The sequence below is a fragment of the Grammomys surdaster genome, unplaced genomic scaffold (assembly GCF_004785775.1).
Source record: "Grammomys surdaster isolate TR1022 unplaced genomic scaffold, NIH_TR_1.0 142, whole genome shotgun sequence".
Taxonomy (NCBI): domain Eukaryota; kingdom Metazoa; phylum Chordata; class Mammalia; order Rodentia; family Muridae; genus Grammomys; species Grammomys surdaster.
The window spans coordinates 1,473,530-1,499,881 of NW_021604600.1; the positions used below are offsets into that span (position 1 = coordinate 1,473,530).

A 26,352-nucleotide genomic window follows, 5' to 3' on the forward strand; every position below is an offset into this window, starting at 1 on the left:
CTAAAGGGTGTGCCTCTACCCATCCACCCACTCCTGCCTCCCCGACCTTGAATTCCCCCACACTGGTGCATCCAGCCTTCACTGAACCCTCCTCTCCCACTGATGCCTGGCAAGACTATCCTCTGCTACATATACAGCTGAAGCCATGGGTTCCTCCATATGTGTTCCCACACTGGCTGTTTAGACCCTGGGGACTCTGGTTTATTGGTACTGTCGCTCTCCCCATGGGGCCTCAAGCCCCTTCAGCTCCTTCAGTCTTCTCTATGACTCCTCCATTTGGGACCCTGTGATCAGTTCAATGTTTAGCTGCGAACATCTGCTCCGTATATGTCAGACTCTGGCAGAGCCTCTCAGGAAACAACTATATCAGGCTCCTGTCAGCCTGCTGTTCTTGACATCCACAATAGTGTTTACATTTGGTGCTTGCACTTGGGTTGGATCCCCAGGTGGGACAGTCTTTGGACAGTCCCTCCTCCAGTCTCTGCTCCACATTTTGTCTCCATATTTGCTCCTGTCAGTATTTTGTTACTCCTTCTAAGAAAGACCGAAGCACCTAGCTTCATGTGGTCTGTGAATTGTATCTTGGGTATTCTGAGCTTTTGGGCTAATATCCACTTATCAGTGAGTGCATACCATGTGTGTTCTTTTGTGATTGGGTTACCTCACTCAATCATATATTATTATTATATGATTATATTAATTATTATATAATTATTAATTATTATTAATTATATTAATTATATTATAATAGGCATTATATAATAATTATATAATTATTATTATTATACTCAATTACATATTAGCACTCAATCACATATATTATTACATAATATATATTAATATTTTCTAGTTCCATCCATTTGCCTAAGAATTTTATGAAGTCATTGGTTTTAATAGCTGAGCAGTACTCCATTGTGTAAATGTACTACATTTTCTGTATCCATTCCTCTGTTGAAGGACATCTGGGTTCTTTCCAGCTTCCGGATATTATAAATAAGGCTGCTATGAACATAGTGGAGCATGTGTCCTTGTTATATGTTGGAGCATCTTTTGGGTATATGCCCAGGAGTGGTATAGCTGGATCCTCAGGTAATACTAGGTCCAATTTTCTAAGGAACCACCAGACTGCTTTCCAGAGTGGTTGTACCAGCTTTCAATCCTAACAATGGAGGAGGTTCCTCTTTCTCCACATTCTTGCCAACATCTGCTGTCACCTGAGTTTTTGATCTTAGCCATTCTGACTGGTGTGAGGTGGAATCTCAAGGTCGTCTTCAATTGCATTTCTCTGATAACTAAGGATGTTGAACATCCTTAGGTGCTTTCTCGGCTGTGCAGTATTCCTCAGTTGAGAATTCTTTATTTTCTTAAGCTCTTAAAGTACTATCAGGTGTATCATTTTAGTCCCTTTGTTTTGCTAATAATGTTGTTCATATCTGCAGCTATTTTTACGTGCTCTTATCTTTTGTCCCATTGTGTTTTGTGAAGGCTTCAATAAAACAGGGATCATGTGTGATTTATGTTAAGGTGTAGGATTATATTCAAGCATCTCTTGTTTGCATATTGAGAGATGCATTAGGTGAGTTTGAAGTAATAGTTAAATATTTTTTTCAAAAGATAATTTTGATTTTTATATTTATTGAAGAAAAAGTTAATAGTATAGATATATTCAAGCTTTTAGGTATGCCAATTTTGAGATATCTATGAAATGTTTAAATATGTTTCTGGTAAATATTTAGAGATACAAAGCTATACCCAATATAGAGAAATATAGTGACTGTATAAACTGATGACATGACTGCTTCACTGCATGGCTAAGGGAAAGGACTTTATTGTAAATAAAGGGTTTATTGTAGAGAGAAAGAACAGCCAGAGGCATCTGGAAGGGTCCAGAACAGAAAGAGAAAGTAGACTGAATGTGGCCAGCAGATTGTATCTGGCCATGAAAGCATCAGGAACAGAGCAGAGTGCAAGAGAAATAGCAGTGTGATAAGGAGAATGAGTAGCTGGAGGTAAGGGAGCCAATGAGCTGGGAGAGAGTGTAGGATAGGTGAGAAGAGCTAAGATGCTAATGTGTACTTTGAAATGTATATAATATGTACTTGTAACACTGAAGGAGTCTGGAGGCTAGCATGTTCTTTAGTATGCTAACAAGTACCACCAATAGCCATTTGTCCCTTCTGCCAATGATAAGGAAAATGATTTTTTTTGTGGGGGTGGGGGGACCTTCTTCACAAATTACTGAGGAATGGCAGCTTTTTTTTCTAACTGCCAGAAATCTTCCTATTGTCCAGGCTGAGCCCATTTCTGGATTTTTGGACTGCCTTTTGAAGTTTAGGGAGCTAGAGTTTCCTTTGGACCTAACAATATCATCCATTTTTGATAGCATGTGTTGCATGATATAAGTACAGAGGATGTGAATGTTTGTCTTTTTAACTGACAGATAACACGTTGTTCTTTCATCCCACAGGAATTTAAAAATAAGCCTGCAGTAAGCAACTTGTCACTGAACATATATGAGGGACAGGTCACTGTTCTTCTGGGACACAATGGAGCAGGAAAGACCACAACCTTGTCTGTTCTCACAGGTGTGTATTCATCTGCATCCAAGATAAAGGTATATTCTTGAGACTGAAAAACAGTGAGTCTTACTCTTGGAGCCTGGCCACTGATCTCTCCAGACACAATAGAATAGCCATTTGTCTTGGTTAAGATTTCCATTGCTGTGAAGAGACAACATGACAAAGGCAACTCTTATAAAGAAAAACATTTAATTAGGGCTGGCTTAATAGTTTCAGAGGTTCAGTCTATTATCATCATGGCAGAGTGTGACAGATGTGGTGCTGGAGGAGCTGAGAGTTCTACATCTTGATCCAAAGACAGCAGTAGGAGACTGTGTGTCACACTAGGTATAGCTTAAAAGAATATAAGACCTTAAAGCCCACCTCAACAATGACTTACTTCCTCAAACAAGGCCATACCTACTCCAATGAAACCACACTCCCTAATAGTGCCCCTCCCTATGGGCCAAGCATTCAAACACATGAGTTTGTGAGGCCCAAACCTATTCAAACCACCACACTGTACTATTTGAACCAAAGTACTCTTAGAAGAAATTGAGAATTCAGTTAAGAAATGTCACTCTGAACAACAAAAGGTTAAAAAAAGGCTGTACTAATCCAGGAGAAATGCAGATGTGCTGTGTTCCTGTAAAACCTTCCTTCAAGGCAGTTTAACTCATAGCCTAGAGGTTTTCATTAGTTTTCTCTCTTAGGTAGGAGAAGAGAGACTACACATTCTGCCTAGTCTCATGGACTCAAGTTTGCTCTCTAAGGGCCAGATTTCTACTTCACCTCTTCCCAAATACTGAAACAATGCTAGAACTTGGACACTTGAACAGCAGGGAACAAAAGACAGAGGGAAGGTGTTTTCCTGTAGCCTTTAGTCTTCTGACAGAATGATAAAGAGCAGAAAACCAAGGCAAATGGAGTCTTATTCCAAACCTCTTAGAGTTCTTGCTGAAGGACTAATTTCTATTTCACTTATCCTGAATGCTAAGAGAACAATAAAGCCCAGAAGCTAGAATAGCTAAGAGCAAAAGAGGAGGCAGACATCCTCCTAGAGTTGACCCTGTCCTGCAAGTTGGGAAGATGCACAGGTCAAGTGCTTTTCCTCCCCTTGAGACAGAAAAGCTAGAGCATGACTTATTCCCAAGTCTTTCTGTATTCTCCAAATAACTAATCTCTTTTCTACCTTGTTAAACAATCATTTTCTGTATAGTATTTACCTACAATTAACAATACTGTATAAAGGACTCTAAACTGTATTAAAAGGTTCAATTTCATGTTAGGTATTACTCCCCAAAAGCAAATAATGGAGATATGAATATGGTGTGTTAGCATACTAAATTATATGCATATTTCAAAACCCATCAACATGCATACTTTAAGTGCATGTGATTCTTTATTAAGTATACATCAATAAAGCGAAAAGCTAAAAATTACGATACAATTCTTTTTTGGATACATGTCCAGGAATATTGAGAACAGAGTCTTAAGAGATACTTTCTTTTTTTGTTGTTTGTTTTTGTTTTTTGGTTTTTTGGTTTTTCGAGACAGGGTTTCTCTGTCCTGGAACTCACTCTGTAGACCAGGCTGGCCTTGAACTCAGAAATCTGCCTGCCTCTGCCTCCCAAGTGCTGGGATTAAAGGCGTGCGCCACCACCGCCCGGCAAGAGATACTTTCACACTTAAGTTTCTAGTAGTATTTGCTCAAGCTACAGAAGTAATCTAGATTTCTGTTAACAGATAACTGGTAAGAAAAATGTAGTATATTTATATTCATATAATAAAATACTCTGACTTAAACCAGAAGAAAATCCTATCTCATGTTATAACATGAATAAAATCTGATGTTACTAAGTAAACCAATTACAAAAAAATTTAGAACAATTCTACTTATGAGAGACATCTACAGCTGCCAACTTCATAGAAACAGGTTGGGAAATCATGATTGACAGAGACTGAATTTTCATCACAAACAATGGAATATAGCTGGTAGCAGAGTGACATTTTTAAAGTAGAGGAGGGCATAGATTGGTAACCAAATTTTTATGACTATCAAAACTGTCCTTTAAAAATAATAGAGAAATTTAGACATGAGCAGAAATTATAGGCTGAAGGAGTTCATTACTATAACATTTATCATTATAGAAAATGCTGGAATCTTTTGTGTAATAATGAAAGTAAACTAGCAAGTAACTTAAATCTTCTGTGAAGAAGATGTTTAAAGCAACTGCATATATAAATAAAATAACTATGATTGTAGTTTTGGTTTGCTAGATTATGAGAAAGACAGATGTATACAAATTGTTAAGCTTTTATTGAGCAATATATATATATATATATATATATATGTAATTTGTGGTACAACATAAAGGGAAGGGGTGTAGATATACAAGAACAAAATTTAGGTTAACTGTGAAAGAATATCCTGACAAGAATAACTTATCAGAGGAAGTGTTTGTTTTGGCTCACAGTTCTAGGAGGTTACAGTCCATCATGGTAATGAAGACATGGCATCAGGCAGGGAAAGCATGGTGGCAGAAACAAGAGGCTACTTGGTCACGTTGCGTCTCTACTTAGGAAGCAAAGAGTGAACCGAAGTAAAGCCAGGCTATAAAACATTAAGGCCCACCCCTAGTGATTCATTCTCTATGAGTTCTATATCCTTTCCAAACAATAACACCAGCCTGTTGGGGATAGTTTACATTTAAACAACAGCGCTGGCTGGTATCAGTTCAACCAAATTAAAATAAATGTAAAATGTGGATTTTTTTTTACCATAACCATGAAAGTTAAATGCAAAGAAAATCACCTAAGCAAAAATTAAGTAAATAATGAGGAATTGAGGAACAAACACAAAACAGAGCAAAATGACAAAATCAATTCCTCCTTATAATTGCTTAATATTCAAAATATCCAGTTGAATGGTGGGTTTTGGAAACTTGGATTCTTTTACAGTTACAAATCTCTATGTTGCCTATAAATATATGATGATATTCATAAATGACACTGTTTAGTTCCCCCTTGATGAGCATGGAAAAAAGGGTAGGCAGATGCTAGTCCAAACTACCGTCTCTGTTTTTACTAGCCTCCAGGTGGCTAAGGTATGCTGTATCCCCTCAGCATGTAGGAGCCAGCCTTTTGGATTGATGGATGCATGGTCCAACTCTCTCCAAAGATGATACTATGTCCCAAGGTAGGGGAGAAAGTCTGTGGCAACTGCCAGCCAATTGTTCTCTTCTTCCCTAGATGTCAACTTGGCCATTTGCATTTCAGTAATTTTGAAAGATGACTTCTACCTGTCTGCTTCCACTTTGGGAGAGACTCTGTTCTTCTGAGAACCCAAATCAACCCAAAATAAATGACCATCCTTCCCTCAGAACAAGGTTTGCTGTGCTCCTTCAGAGCATTCCTCATCTGGAGTGCTCACCTCAGTCTTCAAGACAACTGTTAATCCAGAAGGGATGTGAGGCAAAGACAGATTCACTGAGCATTTTGACTGTATCAATTAAGTTTATAATTTGTTACTATAAACTTTTTACTGTTTTTTAGTTTTTATACAGATGGTGGGTGATTGCGGTGTTTCTTTCTTCCTTTTTATGTCACTTTTGGTATTTCTGTAGAGTAACAGGTACTTTGACATCCTTGAGCTGAGATTTTTATTCTTTTTTTAAGAGTTTGAGAAATTTATTTATTATGACTTGTTTTAATTTTTTATTCTTCTCTCATATATTATATTTCAACTACAGTTTCCCCTCACTCTCTTCCCTTCCTCAGCTTCTCCTCTCTACCCCACCTCCCCTCTCCCCCGATTCCACTCCCAGCCCTCCACTCTGAAAAGAGCAGGCCTTCCAGGGACATCAACCAAACATGTTATAACATGCTACAATAAGACCAGGTACATACCATCACATCAAGCCTGGAAAAGGCAACCCAGTAAGGGGTAAAGAGTGCTATAAATAGTCAAAAGAGTCAGGGACAGATCCCACTCTTACTGTTGGGATTTCCACAAGAACACCAAGCTACTCAGCAATGACATATATGTAGAGGACCTAGATAAGACCCCTACACGTTCCCTGATCTCTCAAGTCCCCATGAGTCCTAGCCCATTATGTGGACCTGACCCTTCTGGTTCCTCCAGTCCTTCCTCCCCTCCTCCATAGTACTCCCTAAACTCCACCTCATGTCTGGCAGTGACACTCTGCGTCTACTCCCATCAGTTGCTGGATCAAGTCTCTCTGGTCTTATTGATAATGATTCTGCTAGTCTCCTGTCCCAGAACACTCTGCAGGCAGAACAAACTTCAGGTCAAAGGTTTTGTGGCTGGGTTGGTGTCCTAAGCCCTCCACTTGAGTCTTGCCTTGTTCTAGAAGATGGCCAATTCAGGCCCTGTATCCCCCATAACTAGGGTTCTTTGCTAGGATTACCCTCGTAAATTCCATGGAGTTTCGATTAGCAAGGTTTCTACTTACTGTCCAAATGCCCCCCCCCAGTTCCAGTGATTTTGTTAGGGTCCAAGAATCACCAGTGAATGATAATCCTAGGCTTAAATAGTATGCAAAAGCAAAGAACATTTAATTCAGCTGAATTTTCTGCATTCATGGATCTCATTCAGGAATGGAGACACCTAGTGGACTTTCAGGCCCAGCTTTTATTGTCAGTTAGAGGAATTCCAGGAAGGGGTATGTGCCCTTTTACCTTGATTGGTTAATTCTATCTCTAGGGGTCTGACTGATTCTACAATTGGTTAGGCTCTGGAAACTTCCAAGGGTGTTACTTACTCATTCCAGCTACCTATTCTAACTTTAGGCCAGATGACAAGGTGTCCTCAGATTGGCTACCAGTGCCTGTGTTTGGCTAACTACAGGTTCCTGGAACTGGGTTCTTATTTCTGGAAAACAGACACTAGGCCTAGTCTCCCAAACTGCCAGTTTTCAGCCTGTCACGGAGTCAGCCTGGCTCTGGCTAACTGAGTCCTCTCAGTTTCTTCCAATATTTTTCCCTCCCTTCTTCCACACTCATTCTCATGTTCCCAACCCCACCTACCTCCAGTCCATCTGTGAAATCTATTCTATTTCTCCTTCCTGGAGAGTTCCTTGCCTCCCTCATTTAATCCCTTCTTGTTATTTGGCCTTCCTGGGTCTGTGGACTGTAGCATGATTGTTTTTATTTTACAGCTAATATCCACTTATCAGTGAGTACATATTGTGTTTGTCTTCTGGGTATGTGTTACCTCACTCAGGATGATTTTTTTCCTAGCTCCATCTACTTGCCTGCAAATTTCATGATGTCATTGTTTTTAACATCATGAAATACTGAATAATAACCCATTGTATAAGTATACCACATGTGATAGTTTGTATATGCTCGGCCCAGGGAGTGGCACTATTAGAAGGTGTGGCCCTATTAGAGTAGGTGTGTCACTGTGGGTGTGGGCTTTAAGACTCTCATCCTAGCTGCCTGGAAGCCAATATTCTGCTAGCAACCTTCAGATGAAGATATAGACCTCTCTTCTCCTTCAGCACCATACCTGCCTGGATACTACCATGCTCCTCTCTCAATGATAATGGGATGAATCTCTGAACCCATAAGCCAGCCCCAGTTAAGTGTTGTCCTTATGAGAGTTGTCTTGGTCATGGTATGTGTTCACAGCAGTAAAACCCTGACTAAGACACCACAATTTCGTTATCCATTCTTTGGTTGAGGGACATCTAGGTTGTTTCCAGTTCCTGGTTATTATGAATAAAACTGCTATGAACATAGTTGAGCATGTGTCCTTGTGGTATGGTGGAGCATCCTTTGAGTATATGCCCAGGAGTGAGAAATCACCATATTGACTTCTAAAGTGTCTGTTCAAATTTTCACTTCCACCAGCAGTGGAGAAGTGTTCCCCTTGCTCTTTAACCTCACCAGCCTGACCTGTCACTTGTGTTTTTGATTTTTAGCCATTCTGACAGGTGTAATGGAGTCTCTAAGTCATTTTAGTTTGCATTTTCCTGATGGCTAATGATGTTGAACATTTCTTTAAGTGCGTATCAGTTAATTAAGGTTCCTCTGTTAAGAATTCTATTTAAATCTGTACCCTGGTTTTTGTTGTTGTTGTTTCTTCATAATTTATTTATTTTTATTTTATGTACCTTGGAGTTTTGCCTACATATGTGAGGGAGCCAGATCCCCTGGAAAAGGAGTTACAGACAATTGTGAACTGCCTTGTAGATGCTGAAAGTTGAACCTGGGTCCTACGGAAGAACAGCTAGTGCTCTTAATCACTGAGCCATCTCTCTAGCACCTATACTCATTTTTAATTGGATTATTTAGATTGTTCACAGTTTCTTGAGTTCTTTATATATTCTAGATTCTTGAGGTTTTTTTATATATATATATTTTGGATATTAGCCCTATGTCAGAAATGGAGTTAACAAAGACCTTTTCCCATTCTGAGGACTGCTATTTTGTCCTGTTGACAGTGTCATTGGCCTTACAGAAGCTTTTCGGTTTCATGGGGTCCCATTTATTGTTGATCTTAGTGCCTTCACTGTTGGTGTTCTGTTCAGGAATTATCTCTCGTGCCAATGCACTATTCCCCACCTTCTCTTCTATTAGATTTAGTGTATCTGGTTTTACATTGAGGTCTTTGACTTAAGACCTTTGAGTCCACTTGGACTTAAGTTGTATGTAGGCTGACAGGTATGAATATATTTCCATTCTACATACTGGCATCCAGTTACAACATCATCATTTGCTGAAAATGCTTTTTTTTTCCATTGTATATTTCTGACTTTATCAAAACTTTGGTGTCCATAGGTATGTAGATTTATGTCTGGGTCTTCAATTGGACTCCATTGATCAACCTGTCTGTTTTTATGCCAATACAATGTGGTTTTTAATATAACAACTTTGTAGTACAGCTTGAGATCAGGAATAGTCATACTGCTAAAAATTCTTTTATTGTATAAGATTATTTTAGCTATTCTGAGTCTTGTGTTTCTATATGAAGTTCAATATTGTTCTTTCAAGGTCTCTAAAAAATGTGTTGGGATTTTGATGGGGACTGCATTGAATCTGTAAGATGCTTTTTGTAGGATGGCCATTTTTACTATTTTAATCCTACCAGTACAATACATGAACATGGGAGGTCTTTCTACCTTCTGATATTTTCATCAATTTCATTTTTCAAAGACTTGAAGTATTTATCTTATAGGTCTTTCACTCACTTGGTTAAAATTACTCCAAGATATTTTATATTATTTGTGGCTATTGTGAAGGGTGTTGTTTTACTAATTTCTCTCTCAGTCCATTTGTCATTTATATAAAGGAGGACTACTGATTTTTTTTTAATCTTGTATCCAGCCACATCTTAAAAGTTTACCAGCTGTAGAAATTCCCTGGTAGGATTTTTGGAGTCATTTATGTATGGTATCATATCATCTGTCAGTAGTTATACTTTGACTTCTTCCTTCCCAGTTTGTATCCTCTTTACCACATTTAGTTGTCTTACTTCTCTAGCTAGACTTTCAAGTACTGTATTGAATAGATATGGAGAGGAATGGCAGCCTTGCCTTGTTTCTGATTTAAGAGTAATTGTTTTGACTTTTTCTCCATTTAATTTGATGTTAGCTATATATTTGCTGTAAATTGTCTTTATTATGCTTAGGTGTGTACCCTGTATCCTTGATCTCTCCAAGACTTTTATCATGAAGGAGTGAATTTTTGTCAAAAACTTTTTCAGCATCTAATGAAATTATCATGTGCTTTTTTTTCCTTTCAGTTTGTTTATATGGTGGATTACATTGACAGATTTTCAAGTTGAACCATACTTGTATCTCTAGGATGAAGTCGGCTTGATTATAGTAGATGATCTTTTTAAATATGTTCTTGGATTTGATTTGCAAGTATTTTATTAAGTATTTTTACATCAATGTTTATGAAGGAAATTGATCTATTATTCTCTTTCTTTGTTGAATTGTGTGGTTTTGGGTATCAGGGTGACTGTAACCTCATAAAATGAATTGGACAACGTTTCTTCTGTTTCTATTTTGTAGAATAATTGAGAACTATTGTTACTAGTCCTTCTTTGAAAATCTGGTAAAATTCTTCACTAAAACCATCTGGCCCTAGGTTTTTTGTTTTTCAGGATTTTTTTTGGCGGGGGTGGGGGGAGGCAGTGTAGCAGTATAGAATTAATGCTACTCAAATCAATCCCAGAGGCGGCAGAACATTCCTCACTACCTGCCCCAATCTTCTCGGTTCGAAATGAAAGACACATACACACAGCCTTTACATTTTTATATGCCTTAAACAGCTCAATAGATCGGCCACTTCCTAACCTCCATGTGGGTAATCTACCTCCATCTGATATCCCCAAGTTATTACTTATTAGAATCTATATTCCATCTTTGATGACCTAGACCCAGTCAGGGGGCTCTCTTAGACATGTCTTCCCCAGTTCCTACATGGTGGCTATGCTCTCTGTTTCACACCTTCTTGGGCATGGCATCATTCTTCTCCTGTCATGTAAGATCTCCCTCTTTCTTCTCCTGTCTGTTGCTAGCCAGGGAATCCAAAAGTCCCACCTCTGCCCTGCCCAGCCATTGGCTGTCAGCGTCTTTATTTACCAGTCAGATCCAACTGTGGGCAGGGTCCCTCAGTGTCTTATGTGTGGGACACTGTAAACAGGTTTATGGGGGAACATAATTAGCATGATAATGCAAGCAGCTACATTTCCCCCTTTTGTCCATTAAAAAGGCCTTTTCTCTCAAATATATATTGAACATAATTATAACAGTTATGTAAAATATAAGGTATGATATACACTAATAACTTCCAGTCCATCAATTTTGTTAATTTAGATAAATTACTGTATCATCTATCCTAACTTAAAGAGTTTACAATTCTATATCTCAATTATGTTTTGATTTTAACTTTCTTTTTTTTATTGGATGTTTTATTTACATTTCATATGTTATCCCCTTACCCCATCTCCCACCCACCCTGGAACTCCCTATCTCCTCACCCCTCCTCCTGCTTCTCTGTGGATGTACCCCTACCTACCTCCCCACTCCCACCTCCCCACCCTCAAATTCCCACCCCCTGGGGCGTCCAGCCTTCATGAGGCCAAGGATCTCTTCTCCCACCGATGCCCAGCAAGGCCCTCCACTCTTACATATATAGCTGAAGCCCTGGATCCCTCCCTAAGTGCTCCCAGGCTGGTGGTTTAGACCCTGGGAGCTGTGGTTGGTTGGTATTGTTGCTCTCCTCATGGGGCCACAAACCCTTTCAGCTCCAATGGTCTTCACTCTAACTCCTCCATTTGGAACCCAATGATCAGTTCAATGGCTAGTTGTGAGCATCTGCCTCTGAATATCTCAGACTCTTGCAGACCTCTGAGGAGACATCTATATCAGGCTCTTATCAGCATGCACTTCCTGACTTCCACTTCAGCATCTACCTTTGGTGACTGCACATGAGATGGATACTCAGGTGGAATGGTCTTCAGACAGCCTCTCCTTCAGTTTCTGTCCCTCACTTTGTCTCCTTATTTGCTCCCTTGAGTATTTTGTTGCTCCTTCTAATAAGGACCGAATCACCCCCACTTGGTCTTCCTTCTTCATGAGCTTCATGTGGCCTGTGAGTTGCATCTTGGACATTTCAAGGTTCTGGGCTAATATCCAATAATCAGTGAGTGAATACCATGTGTGTTCTTTTGTGATTGGCTTACCTCACTCAGGATGATAATTTCTAGTTCCATCCATTTACCTAGGAATTTCTTCAATTCATTGTTTTTAATAGCTGAGTAATACTCCATTGTATAAATGTACCACAATTTTTGAATCCATTCCTCAGTTGAAGGACATCTGGGTTCTTTCCAGCTTCTGGCTATTATAAATAAGGCTGCTATGAACATAGTTGAGCATATGTCCTTGTTATATGTTCAAGCATCTTCTGGGTATATGCCTAGGAGTGGTATAGCTGGATCCTCAGGTAGTGGTATGTCCAATTTTCTGAGGAACCGCCAGACTGATTTCCAAAGTGGTTGCACCATCTTGCAGTCCCACCAACAATGGAGGAGTGTTCCTCTTTCTCCACACCCTCGCCAGCATCTACTATCACCTGAGTTTTTAATCTTAGCCATTCTGACTGGTGTGAGATGGAATCTTAGGGTTGTTTTGATTTGCATTTCCCTGACGACTAAGGATGCTGAACATTTCTTTAGGTGCTTCTTGGCCATTCGAGTTTCCTCAGTTGAGAATTCTTTGCTTACCTCTTGATGAATGATGGATCTTGTCAGAACTGCATCTTGGTGTTTCATCCTGCAGTATATCAATCTGACAACCAAATTTTTAGTTCTATAAAGATATTTGTATGGATTGTGTAAGGTGCACAGATCAGTTAAGAATGGATTTTTGTTCCTTGTTTGAGCAAGTGGAAGACAACTGTCTTTTTTATGAGTTAATTTGATCAATAACCAGTTGTAATCTTCATTCTTGCCATGTGAAGAATGGCATGATGAATCTTAAGGATTCCATAACCAACAAGATTTGTTAGCTAATTTTAGTTGAAGTTTTGGCTAGAGACATTTATTCCTAAGCCAGTTTCAGGGCTGTTCCCATGTGGAGGGATCAGCATATCATGTTACCTGTCCTGTTTAGTCTTCTTGAATTTTTCTCTCCTGTCTGTAGCCAAGATCCTCAGGGGGGCTGGGAGGGGTTATCTCCTGTCATATGTGATACATATCACTTTAGAAGGGATCCAAAGCCTTTTCTTATTTCCTGTTAACACAAATACAGAGCCTCTTTCCCAAAATAGTGCGTCCTTGGTCCAGCAGCCCAAAATCATCAAAAGTAAAGATTGATTCAAATTAGCAGCCTCCTTTTTCTTTAGGACTGCTCTATTTTGAACTCTCTCACAGAGATTTTGTAATACCATAACCATCAAACTTATAACCTTCTGCATTTTGATAATTAAAAGAGCAATTAAAGCAATCTTAAACAATTATTATTATTATTCATTGAAAAAGGGCTCCTCCCCATCTCCTGCCTTTGCTCCCTTCTTTTTGAGATCAAGAACTACATTTATTTTATCTATTTGAAACAGAGCTCCTTCTCCATACCCTGCGGGGCCGTCACAAGACAAAGTCTCTCCAGGGCAGATCTTACACTTGAGATCATTAAGCAGTTTTCATTTTCTTCCCTTCTATAAAGATTACTATCTCTGTGGATATATATAATTATATCACCTTTTTCTTTATATGAATTGAAATAATATCCTTTCCTATTTAACTTAAATTAAATTCCCTTCTATTTCCTGTGTAAGCCTATTTTTAGGCTACCAGTGTGTCATATGCAATTCCAGAATTCCCATGGAGCCTATGTTCAAAGTACCAAGTTGCTTAAGATAGCATTGACTTCTTACATTTCCATTATTTCTATTCTTTTTATTTGATTACAGGAGGCATGCAGCTTTGCTCTCTGCCTTCTGAGCAGCTTGTCTTCTTGCACAGCAGGGGCTCTTAGCCCCTCTGAGCTCCAGCTCTTTAAGGCAGTTTAGGAGCCTTTGAGAAGGGCACAGGCTCTCCCACCACCCAGCTTTTTCTGGGTCAGCTTGGGGGATGTAGCTATGTCCCAATTCATGTTATGAACCACAGAATTATGTTCACCAATCATGCATCTTGTCCTAATCCAGAACCCACATGGCTTGGGCAAAAACCTCACAACTTGGTAAGAAACCAGTCCTCCTCACCTCCTAAGGCACACCATGTGTATTCCATTCTGGAATCTCCAGTTAATTTTTAAGAGTGAGTTCTTGCTTACACGTTAGACGCTGTGTGTGTGTGTCTGTCTGTCTGTCTGTGTGTCTGTGTCTGTGTGTGTTTCCCTTCTTTTTGTTTTGCTGGTGTGAGATTATTTATTGCCTGCCTTTTTATGGGTATAGTTAGTCTCCTTGGGTTGGCGTTCTCCTTCTAGCACTTTCTGTAGGGTTGGATTTGTGGGTAAATATTTAAACTTGACTTTATCATGAAGTACCTTGTTTTATCTCTGGTGATTTAAGTTTTGCTGGGTATAGTAATCTGGGCTGACATCTCTAGTCTTTTATAATCTGTAACGCATCTGTTCAAACCCTTCCAGGTTTTACAGTCTCCACTGAAAAAAGTTGGGTGTAATTCTAGTAATGCTGCCTTTATGAGTCACTTGGCCTTTTCCCCTTGAAGTTTATAATATTCTTTCTTTGTTTTGTATGTGTAGTGTTTTGATTTTTATGTGGCATAGAGACCTCCATTTCTGGCCCAATCTTTTTAGTATTCTGTAAGTTCCTTGTACCTTTATAGGTGTGACCTTAATCTTTAGCTTAGGAATTTTTTCTTTTGATTTTGTTAAACATACTTTTTCTAGGTTTTTGAGGTGGGATTCTTCTCATTTTTCTATTCCTATTATTCTTAGGTTTGGTCTTCATAGTGTCCCGGATTTCCTGGATGTTTTGTGTTGGGAATTTTTTAGATTTAGCATTTTCTTTGATGAATCTATTTCTCTATTGTATCTTCAAACTCTGAGAATTCTGTCTTCCATCTCTTGTATTCTATTTGTGTTGCTTGTGTCTGTAGTGCTTGTTCGCTTGCCTAAATTTACTTTTTCCAGAATTCTCTCCATTTGTATTTTCTTTATTGCTTCTATTTTCATTTTCAGGTCTTAAACAGTTTTCTTTGCATGTTTGTTTATTTGTTTGTTTGTTGTCTCTTGGCTTTCTTTTTTTATTGGATGTTTAATTTACATTTCCTATGTTGTCCCCTTACCCCATCCCCCACCCACCCAGGAACCCCCAATCTCCTCACCCCTCCTCCTTCTTCTCTGTGGATGTAACCTCTATCTACCCCCCACTCCCACCTCCCCACCCTCAAAATTCCCACCCCCTGGGGCATCCAGCCTTCATGCTGTCAAGGTTCTCTTCTTCCACCTATGCCCAGCAGGGCCGTCCACTCTTACATATTCAACTGAAGCCCTGGATCCCTCCCTAAGTGCTCCCAGGCTGGTGGTTTAGACCCTGGGAGCTGTGGTTGGTTGGTATTGTTGCTCTCCTCATGGTGCTGCAAATCCTTTCAGCTCTCCTTCAGTCTTCACTCTAACTCCTCTATTGAGAACCCCATGATCAGTTCAATGGCTAGTTGTGAGCATCTGCCTCTGAGTATGTCAGACTATTGAAGACCTCTGAGGAGATATCCATATCAGGCTCTTATCAGCATGCATTTCCTGACTTCCACATCAGCCTCTACCTTTGGTGATTGCACATGGGATAGATACTCAGGTGGAGTGGTCTTGAGACAGCCCCTCCTTCAGTTTCTGTCCCTCAATTTGTCTCCATATTTGCTCCCTTGAGTATTTTGTTGCTCCTTCTAAGAAGGACCAAATCACCCCCACTTGTCCTTCCTTCTTTACGGGCTTCATGTGGCCTGTGAGTGGCATCTTGGGCATTTCAAGGTTCTGGGCTAATATCCAATAATCAGTGAGTGAATACCATGTGTGTTCTTTTGTGATTGGCTTACCTCACTCAGGATGATAATTTCTAGTTCCATCCATTTACCTAGGAACCTCTCAAATTCATTGTTTTTAATAGCTGAGTAATACTCCATTGTGTAAATATACCACGTTTTTTGAATCCATTCCTCAGTTGAAGGACATCTGGGTTCTTTCCAGCTCCTGGCTATTATAAACAAGGCTGCTATGAACATAGTTGAGCATATGTCCTTGTTATATGTTCAAGCATCTTCTGGGTATATGCCTAGGAGTGGTATAGCTGGATCCTCAGGTAGTGGTATGTCCAATTTTCTGAGGAACCGCCAGACTGATTTCCAAAGTGGTTGTGCCATCTTGCAGTCCCACCAGCAATGGAGGAGTGTTCCTCTTTCTCCACACCCTCGCCAGCATCTACTGTCACCTGAGTTTTTAATCTTAGCCATTCTGACTGGTGTGAGATGGAATCTCAGGGTTGTTTTGATTTGCATTTCTCTGACGACTAAGGATGCTGAACATTTCTTTAGGTGCTTCTCGGCCATTCGAGTTTCTTCCGTTGAAAATTCTTTGTTAAGCTCTATACCCCGTTTTTTAATAGGGTAATTTGGTTGTCTGGAGTCTAATTTCTTGAGTTCTTTGTATATATTGGATATTAGCCCTCTATCAGATGAAGGATTAGTAAAGATCTTTTCCCAGTTTGTTGGTTGTCGTTTTGTCCTATTGACAGTGTCCTTTGCCTTGCAGAAACTTTGCAATTTTATGAAGTCCCATTCGTCAATTCTTGATCTTAGAGCATATGCCATTGGAGTTCTGTTCAGGAACTTTTCCCCTGTGCCCAAGTATTCGAGGCTCTTCCCCACCTTCTCTTCTATTAGATTCAGTGTATCTGGTTTTATGTGGAAGTCCTTTATCCACTTAGACTTGAGCTTTGTACAAGGGGATAAGAATGGATCAATTTTCATTCTTCTACATGTTGTTCTCCAGTTGAACCAGCACCATTTGTTGAAAATACTGTTCTTTTTCCACTGGACAGTTTTAGCTCCTTTGTCAAAGATCAAGTGTCCATAGGAGTGTGGGTTCATTTCTGGGTCTTCAATTCTATTCCATTGATCTTCCTGCCTGTCTCTGTACCAATACCAGGTAGTTTTTATCACTATTGCTCTGTAGTATAGCTTCAGGTCAGGGATGGTGTTTCCTCCAGAAGTTCTTTTATTGTTGAGAATAGTTTTCGCTATCCTGGGTTTTTTGTTATTCCATATGAATTTGAGAATTTCCTTTTCTAACTCTGTGAAGAATTGAGTTGGGATTTTAATGGGGATTGCATTGAATCTGTAGATTGCTTTTGGCAAGATGGCCATTTTTATTATATTAATCCTGCCAATCCATGAGCATGAGAAATCTTTCCATCTTCTGAGATCTTCTTCAATTTCTTTCTTCAGAGACTTGAAGTTCTTGTCATACAGGTCTTTCATTTGCTTGGTTAGATTCACTCCAAGGTATTTTATATTATTTGCAACTATTGTGAAAGGTGTCATTTCCCTAATTTCTTTTTCAGTCTGTTTATCTTTCATGTAGAGGAAGGCTACTGATTTGTTTGAGTTGATTTTATAACCAGCCACTTTGCTGAAGTTGTTTATCAGGTTTAGGAGTTCTCTGGTGGAAGTTTGGGGGTCATTTAAGTATACTATCATATCATCTGCAAATAGTGATATTTTGACTTCTTCCTTTCCTATTTGTATCCCTTTGACTTCTTTTTGTTGTCTAATTGCTCTGGCTAGGACTTCCAGTACTATATTGAATAGGTAGGGGGAGAGTGGGCAGCCTTGTCTAGTCCCTGATCTTAGTGGGATTGCTTCAAGTTTCTCTCCATTTAGCTTGATGTTGGCTAGTGGTTTGCTGTAAATTGCTTTTACTATGTTTAGGTAGGGGCCTTGAATTCCTGATCTTTCCAAGACTTTTATCATGAAGGGATGTTGAATTTTGTCAAATGCTTTCTCAGCATCTAGTGAGATGATCATGTGTTTTTTTTTTCCTTTGAGTTTGTTTATATAGTGGATTACATTGATGGATTTCCGAATATTGAACCATCCCTGCATTCCTGGGATAAAACCTACTTGATCATGATGGATGATTGTTTTGATGTGTTCTTGGATTCGGTTTGCTAGAATTTTATTGAGTATTTTTGCATCGATGTTCATAAGGGAGATTGGTCTGAGGTTCTCTTTCTTTGTCGGGTCCTTGTGGAGTTTGGGTATGAGTGTAATTGTAGCTTCATAGAACAAATTGGGTAGTGTTCCTTCTGTCTCTATTTTGTCGAATAGATTGAAGAGAATTGGTAGTAGGTCTTCCTTGAAGGTCTGATAGAATTCAGCACTAAAACCATCTGGTCCTGGGCTTTTTTTAGTGGGGAGACTTTTAATGACTGCTGCTATTTCCTGAGGGGTTATGGGACTATTTAGATGGTTTATCTGCTCCTGGTTTAACTTTGGTACCTGGTATCTGTCTAGGAAATTGTCCATTTCATCCAGGTTTTCCAGTTTTGTTGAGTATAGGCCTTTGTAGTAGGATCTGATGATTTTTTTGAATTTCTTCAGTTTCTGTTGTTATGTGTCCCTTTTCAGTTCTGATTTCATTAATTTGGATACTGTCTCTGTGCCCTCTGGTTAATCTGGCTAACGGTTTATCTATCTTGTTGATTTTCTCAAAGAACCAGCTCCTGGTTTTATTGATATTTTGTATTGTTCTTTCTGTTTCTATTTGGTTGATTTCAGCCCTGAGTTTGATTATTTCCTGCCTTCTACTCCTCCTGGATGTATTTGCTTCTTTTTGTTCTAGAGCTTTTAGTTGTGCAGTCAAGTTGTTAGTGTGTGCTCTTTCCAGTTTTTTTTTTTTTTGTAGGCACTTAGAGCTATGAGTTTTCCTCTTATCACTGCCTTCATGGAGTCCCACAAGTTTTGGTATGATGTGTCCTCATTTTCATTGAATTCTAAAAAGTCTTTTATTTCTTTATTTCTTCCTTGACCAAGTGATCATTGAGTAGAGAGTTGTTCAGTTTCCATGTGCACATGGGTTTTCCATTGGTTTTGTCATTATTAAAGACCAGTCTTAGTCCGTGGTGATCTGATAAGATACAAGGGATTATTTCAATCTTTTTGTATCTGTAGAGGGTTGTTTTGTGACCAACTATATGGTCTGTTTTGGAGAAGGTACCATGAGGTGCTGAGAAAAATGTATATTCTTTTGTTTTAGGATGAAATGTTCTATAGATGTCTGTTAAGTCCATTTGGTTCATAACTTCTGTTAATGTCAAAGTTCTTGGTTTAGTTTCTGTTTCCATGATCTGTCCATTGCTGAGAGTGGGGTGTTGAAATCCCCCACTATTATTGTGTGAGGTGTAATGTGTGTTTTGAGCTTTAGTAAAGTTTCTTTTATGTATGTAGGTGCCCTTGCACTTGGAGCATAGATGTTCAGAATTGAGAGTTCACCTTGGTAGATTTTTCCTTTGATGAGTATGAAGTGTCCTTCCTTATCTTTTTTGATTAATTTTGTATGAAAGTCGATTTTATTTGATATTAGAATGGCTACTCCAGCTTGTTTCTTGGGACCATTGGCTTGGAAAATTGTTTTCCACCCTTTTATTCTGAGGTAGTGTCTGTCTTTGTCACTGAGGTGCGTTTCTTGTATGCAGCAAAATTCTGGGTCTTGTTTGTGTATCCAGTCTGATAGTCTGCGTCTTTTTATTGGGGAATTGAGACCATTGATGTTAAGAGATATTAAGGAAAAATGATTGTGGCTTCCTGTTATTTTTGTTATTAGAGGTAAAGTTATGTTTGTATAGTTATCTTCTTTTGAGGTTGTTGGAAGATTACTTCCTTGCTTTTTCTAGGTTGTACTTTCCCTCCTTGTGTTGGCATTTTCCATCAATTATCCTTTGAAGTGCTGGGTTTGTGGGAAGGTATTGTGCAAATTTGGTTTTGTCATGGAATATCTTGGTTTCACCATCTATAGTGATTGAGAGTTTTGCTGGGTATAGTAATCTGGGCTGGCAATTGTGTTCTCTTAGGGTCTGTATGATGTCAGTCCAGGCTCTTCTGGCTTTTATAGTCTCTGGTGAGAAGTCTGGTGTAATTCTTATAGGTCTGCCTTTATATGTTACTTGACCTTTTTCCCTTACTGCTTTTAGTATTTTTTCTTTGTTTTGTGCATCTGATGTTTTGATTATTATGTGACGGGAGGTATTTCTTTTCTGGTCTAGTCTATTTGGTGTTCTGTAGGCTTCTTGTATCTTTATGGGCATCTTGTTCTTTAGGTTAGGGAAGTTTTCCTCAATAATTTTGTTGAAGATATTTACTGGCCCTTTAAGTTGGGAATCTTCATTCTCATCTATACCTATTATCCTTAGGTTTGGTCTTCTCATTGTGTCCTGGATTTCCTGGATGTTTTGAGTTAGGAGTTTTTTGCATTTTGCATTTTCTTTGACAACTGTGTCAATATTTTCCACTGTATCTTCTGCATTTGAGATTCTCTCTTCTATCTCTTGTATTCGGTTGGTGATGCTTGCGTCTATGACTCCTGATCTCTTTCTTAGGTTTTCTATCTCCATGGTTGTCTCCCTTTGAACTTTCTTTATTGTTTCTATTTCCAGTTTCATATCCTGAATGTTTTTGTTTAATTCCTTCTTTGTGTTTTCTTCCATTTCTTTAAGGGATTTCTGTGATTCCTCTTTAAGGGCTTCTATCTGTTTACTTGTACTCTCCTGTATTTCTTTAAAGGAGTTACTTAATTCCTTCTTATAATCCTCTATCATCATCATGAGAAGTGATTTTAATTCTGAATCCTGCTTTTCAGGTGTGATGGGGTTTTCAGGGCTTGCTATATTGGGAGAACTGGGCACTGATGATGCCAAGAAACTTTGGTTTCTGTTGCTTATGTTCTTGCGCTTGCCTTTCGCCATCTGCTTAACTCTAGTGGTTCCTGCCCTCACTGTGTAAGACTGGAGTCTGTATTTCCAGTTGTCTTGTTTATTGCAGAGCTCCTCGGAGTCCAGATGTCTCTGTGGTCTTATGCTCCTAATCTCCTGGGTGGAAGAACTCCTGGGACTCAGGCCACCTCTTGGATCTGGAAATCCTTCTGCTCTGAGTGCAGTGGCTCCTCGGCTGCTCTGAGTGCAGTGGGTCCTCGATGACTCAGGATTCAGTTTCAGCTGCTCTGAGTGCAGTGGCTCCTCGATGACTCAGGATTCAGTTTCTCCACAGGACAGGAGCAGACTGACTCTGTGTCAGCTGCTCTGAGTGCAGTGGCTCCTGGATGACTCAGGATTCAGTTTCTCCACAGGACAGGAGCAGACCGACTCTGTGTCTGCTCCAGCCCAAAGGACCAGGCAGGGGCAGAAGGGAAGTGGAATTCCGGAGGGGCTGGGTTTGGGTAGCTGCTGTGTCCTGAATGTCCCTGGCTCCCAGATGTATCTCTGGGGCTTAGGGAGTGAGATGGAGTTCTTACTGGCTGCTCTGAGTGCAGTGGCTCTTCTAGGATGACTCGGAATTCAGTATCTCCACAGGACTGGAGCAGACCGATTCTGTGTCTGCACCAGCCCAAAGGACCAGGCAGGGGCGGAAGGCTCTTGGCTTTCTTTTAGAGATTTTTTCTCCATTTTTTTTTGTCTTTTCCTTACTTTCTTTAAGAGATATTTCGTTTCTTCCTTAAGGACCTCTATCATCTTCATAAAGTTGGTTTTAAGGTCATTTCTTGTGCTTCAACTGCATTGGAATACTACCATAGGACAGTTGGCTCTAGTTGTTCCATATTGCACTAGCTATTGGATTGTGATCTTACACTAGTGTTGAGGCATCTGGATTTGGAGTGATTATAGGTCTAGGTGCTAATTTCTGAGTTTGTCTTTGTTGAATGGATGTTCTGTTTCTTCTTTGGGCTTCTGGTCTTTGTGGTCTGAAATTCTGGCACCTGGCATGACATCTGATCCAGTAGTGAGTATCTGATCAGTTTGGGGGCTGGTGCAGCAAGGAGTCTCTGTTTTTCTGACTGGTGTGACCTGCATCTGAGCAGCAGAAATCTTCAGGAATTGGGGACTAGCCTGGGATCTGGGAAGTGGGAGGAGTGAGGCTGTGGAGTGTGTCTTTAGGAACCCAGTCTAGGTAATGGGGTAGTTCAGCTGGCAGGCAGATCACTCACCTGTTCTTCTGACAGGTGTGGCTTGCAACTGTGCCAAGATTGTTATTCTTAACTAAAAATATATAAAATGCAAAAGTTTTGAGTAATGATATAAGAAAGAAAGACTCTACCAGTAGCAAAATTCTAAAATTCTCTTTGTGTTACTTCTATGGGTACTAAACTTGTTAATTAAATTGGGTTTTGTTGTTGTTAGTTAGTTTTTTAGGTTTTTTATTGGTTATTTTGTTTATTTACATTTCAAATGTTATCCTCCTTCCAGTTTCCTCTCTGAAAACCTCCATCCCACCTTCCTTCCCCCCTGCCTCCATGAGGGTGGTCCTCCACCCACCCACTCACTCCCACCCCACCTCCCTAGCATTCTTCTACACTGGGACATCAAGCTTTCACAGGACCAAGGTTCTCCCCTCTCACTGATTCCCAACAAGGCCATCCTCTGCTACATATGCATCTGGAGCCATGGGTCCCTCCATGTGTACTCCTTGGTTGGTGGTTTAGTCCCTGGGAGCTCTGGGGGGTCTGGTTAGTTGATAATGTTGTTCTTCCTATGGGGTTGCAATCCCCTTCAGCTCCTTCAGTCCTTCCCCTAACTCCTCCATTGGGATCCTCCTGCTTAGCTGATGGCTGGCTGCAAGCATCCACATCTGTATCTGTAAGGCTCTGGGCAAGCCTCTCAGGAGACATCCATATCAGGCTCCTGTCAGCAAGCACTTCTTGGCATCAGCAATGGTGTCTGGGTTTGATGTTAATAAAAAAAATTTTGTTAGTACTAAAGTATATAATATTTCTGTTTTAATTCAGCTTTTTAGAAGATAATTTCATGTGAAATTTATTTGTGTATTCTTTATACTTGCTATTTTCAGTAGCTATTTAATATCTTCAGTGTTTATAAAGTAGTGTTATGATCCATGCTGTAATAGTAGTAATCTTTCATTTTAGAGTGTGTCTAAATTAGTCATTTTCTCCGTGTTGAATATTTTTCTTCTGTCAAATAAGATGGGCTTGTTATAGGCATCTTTAAATATAGTGAGGTATATTGATGTGTATTTTAAAGATTTGTTTTTATTTGTGTGTAGGCATGTGTTTTCTTAGTAAATGCCATGCGTTTGCAAGTGTGAGCCTACCCATGTGATAGTCGGGAATTGAACTCAGGTTCTTATGCTCTTAACTGCTAAGTCATTTCTCTGGCCCCTAGAGTGTATTTTAAATTAATTTTTAAAGAATACATTTTGAGAGTATGTATTTTTACAAGAATAAGTGACCCAGCAGTTTTGACAGCTTTATATTTAGTTATTCATATATTATCAAATATTTTGCCATTAAGTACCACCAGCAGAACATAAATATTCTGTATTTAAAATATTTAAATTTCTTGAGGGCAAATGTCATATTTTCACAGTCTTTGTTTTTTATAGTACCTATCCAATATCTAGTATAAGCCCCTCAAGACACAAATGGCCAGGCCCTGCCCTTAGACTGTCTAACCCCACAAGATGCAGGTGGCCAAGCTCTGTCCTACAGCAAAAAGCCCAAGAGCAGGTCATAGAATCTCACCAGTCCCTGAGCTTGCCCTAAGATCAGGCTACCCTGAAAAGCTCCACCCCCAAAGAAACTTGCCTCCTCTTAGTTCTCTGCTGCTTCTTGCCTGAGCGGAGGCAGCTACCATCTTAGGTCATTCTCAATAAATCTCTTGTGTGGGATTTGTTGTACCATGTGACTTTGTGGTATGCCTTAGTTCCTACCTGCCAGGTACCTGTCCTTTCAGAACTGCATAAATTTCCATCAGGGGAACCTTTCCCCCAAGAGTTGTAAGACTTACATTGGTTTCATGACTCAGATGGGCTCTCTTGGTGCCTGTACTCCCAGCGGAGGGTCTGAACTATAGTAAGACCCTATCCCTCATCTCCATTCCATCCACAACAGATTCACCTTCTGGCTCATCAATTGCTCAGTACCCCATCCACCAGCAACATTTTGGTTAAGTTCTACCTTTGGTTCATGCAAATGATTCCCTGAGTCCAAAGAAGTGACCACTAAGTTGTCAGACACCTCTCTAGTATTCCTGGAGGTGGTGGTATTCCCAGCCACAGTCTTTAGGGATATACCTAGCTCTCTTCACCTGACACCAACACATACCCACACCCTTGGAACTTTGATCCTGCAGTTTCCTTAGGCCCAACCTGACAATTGCACCCCTTCCTGCTCTCTTTTCTCACCTTCCCTTCAGAGCTGCCCATAATCCCACAGCTCTCCTAGGTCTGTGTGGTTTTTGCAACATCATTCCCAACCCTTTCCTGTAGATGAGACCTTATCCCTCAGTTCAGTTTTTCACTGCCTCTAGGCAAGCCTTCTGGTAAAGCCTTCAGGGCTTCATCTAAAGCCCTGGTACTAGGTACTGAGTCTCCTTGCCAGGCTATTAATCCTGCTCCCATTGAGTGCACCGACAACCCAGTGTACAGCTTGGTCCTCATTTGGTCTTCCATGTGTCCTAGGGATGCCCTCAACTAAAGGCTGCAATAGTCTTTTTCCTCTCCTCCCAACCCTCATCCATGGTAACAGTGTCTTCTGTGCTCTCTCATTCCCTCTTGAAATGTCTTTTTAAACACCTCCAGGGCTGGAGAGATGGCTCAGACATTACAGGCTAGGCTCACAACCAAAAATATAAAAAACCTCTAGCCTCCCCACCTGACCTGAAAGGCCCTAAATTTGTTCACCTATGCAATCAAATCTGGCCTCAGTACCCCTTAGAAAATCGATCCAAATGGCCACCTATTGCCCAACAGTGTCTAATATTATTCGGAACCTTTAGGAATACTATAAGCAATAGGAATACTATAGCGATGGAAAGAGATTCCCCATTCCACATTTCTTTTTTCCACTCCAAGCCCTGTTGGTTTTTGTCTGGTCTCCTCTAAACCATGTTCATGTCTTTCTTTTAAATTACTATTGATGGATCTGTAAGTCTGCTGCAAAGTGGGAGCCAGGAATCAGATCTAGCAAGAGGGGTAAAAAGGAAAGGAGTATGCTAGCTACAGCATGCACACATTGCACACACAGCACACACTCCTTGCTGGCAGGCACATCTTCCAACTATCACCTGCAATGTCCTCTGTTTACCTCCAGGGTTCAGATAGGTTTCTATCTCTGAGCCTGCTTTGTTCTCAGTTTACTGGATTGAGTTTTACCTAGATTCAAGTGTCTTTTAGGAACAAGTGGCATTAGACTGTTGTTTTGTGCTGTGCTATTTTAATTAAAAGCTGACTTTGGAGTTGGGATTTGAGTTCTCCTCTAGGCCCAAACATGCTAGTTTAAAGAGTTCCTTCAAAATGTCTGACCCATATCAGGTGAGCCACCTGACTATATGATAGGAAGGCAGAGCAAAACAAAATAAAGGCATAGACTATTCCTAATGGGGACTATTGCTAATTATATCATACTCTTTTGGATTTTGGTTTAACTATCTAAAACTTTTGCTAAGCATTAAATCTTATTTTGTAAGACTATTGTATAAACTTTCTTACCTCAAGATTTGCAAGCATATTGGGTATGATTAAAAATATGTAAGATCTGTAACAACTCCCAACACTGGTGTTGATAGTTGCAAATGTATAAATAATAAATCTGCAAATCTTAATGGAAACATGTGACTTGCTGCCATTACAGCTGTTGAGTCCATTGAGATGGAGGCAGCCACGTGGCTGGAAAGGATGGATTTGGTCACGTGATTTGTTTCCCATCTTGATGAAAGTGACCACATGATATAAGCCAACCAAGAAAAAAAGACAATTTCTCCTAGCTATGACCTTTAGAACACTGGCCCCTCTACTACTATAGATCATTCTAACAAGCCTTCCTCTCGTTAGCTTCAATCAGTCTCTCTCTCACTCTCTGGCCAATTCAGTCTCCCTTTCTCCCTCTTCAGTGATAGGCCACCCAGATCAACTCTCACTGGCACCCATTGTCAACCTACTGGCAACACCTTGTCCTTCTGCTATTCAATCCCACTCTGCCACCTCCCCTACCCAACCTAGACTAATCAGAATTTTCCCTTTGAAGGAAGTTGCTGGGGTAGATGGCTTGTTCTCAATACACATTCCCTCTTC

The 26,352-nt window shown here is 39.9% G+C and overlaps 1 protein-coding gene across 2 annotated transcripts in view; it reads left to right on the forward strand.

Moving 5' to 3' along the window:
* LOC114618480 (ATP-binding cassette sub-family A member 3-like) overlaps positions 1-26,352 on the forward strand; it is a 187,718-nt gene that overhangs the window by 67,368 nt on the left and 93,998 nt on the right. Inside the window, exon 8 of one of the 2 annotated variants that reach the window (XM_028764249.1) lies at positions 2,468-2,585. In XM_028764249.1, coding sequence (XP_028620082.1) covers positions 2,468-2,585 — 118 coding nt within the window. Of the gene's footprint in view, positions 1-2,467; positions 2,615-26,352 lie in introns of both variants that reach the window. The other variant, XM_028764248.1, reaches the window with a different exon arrangement.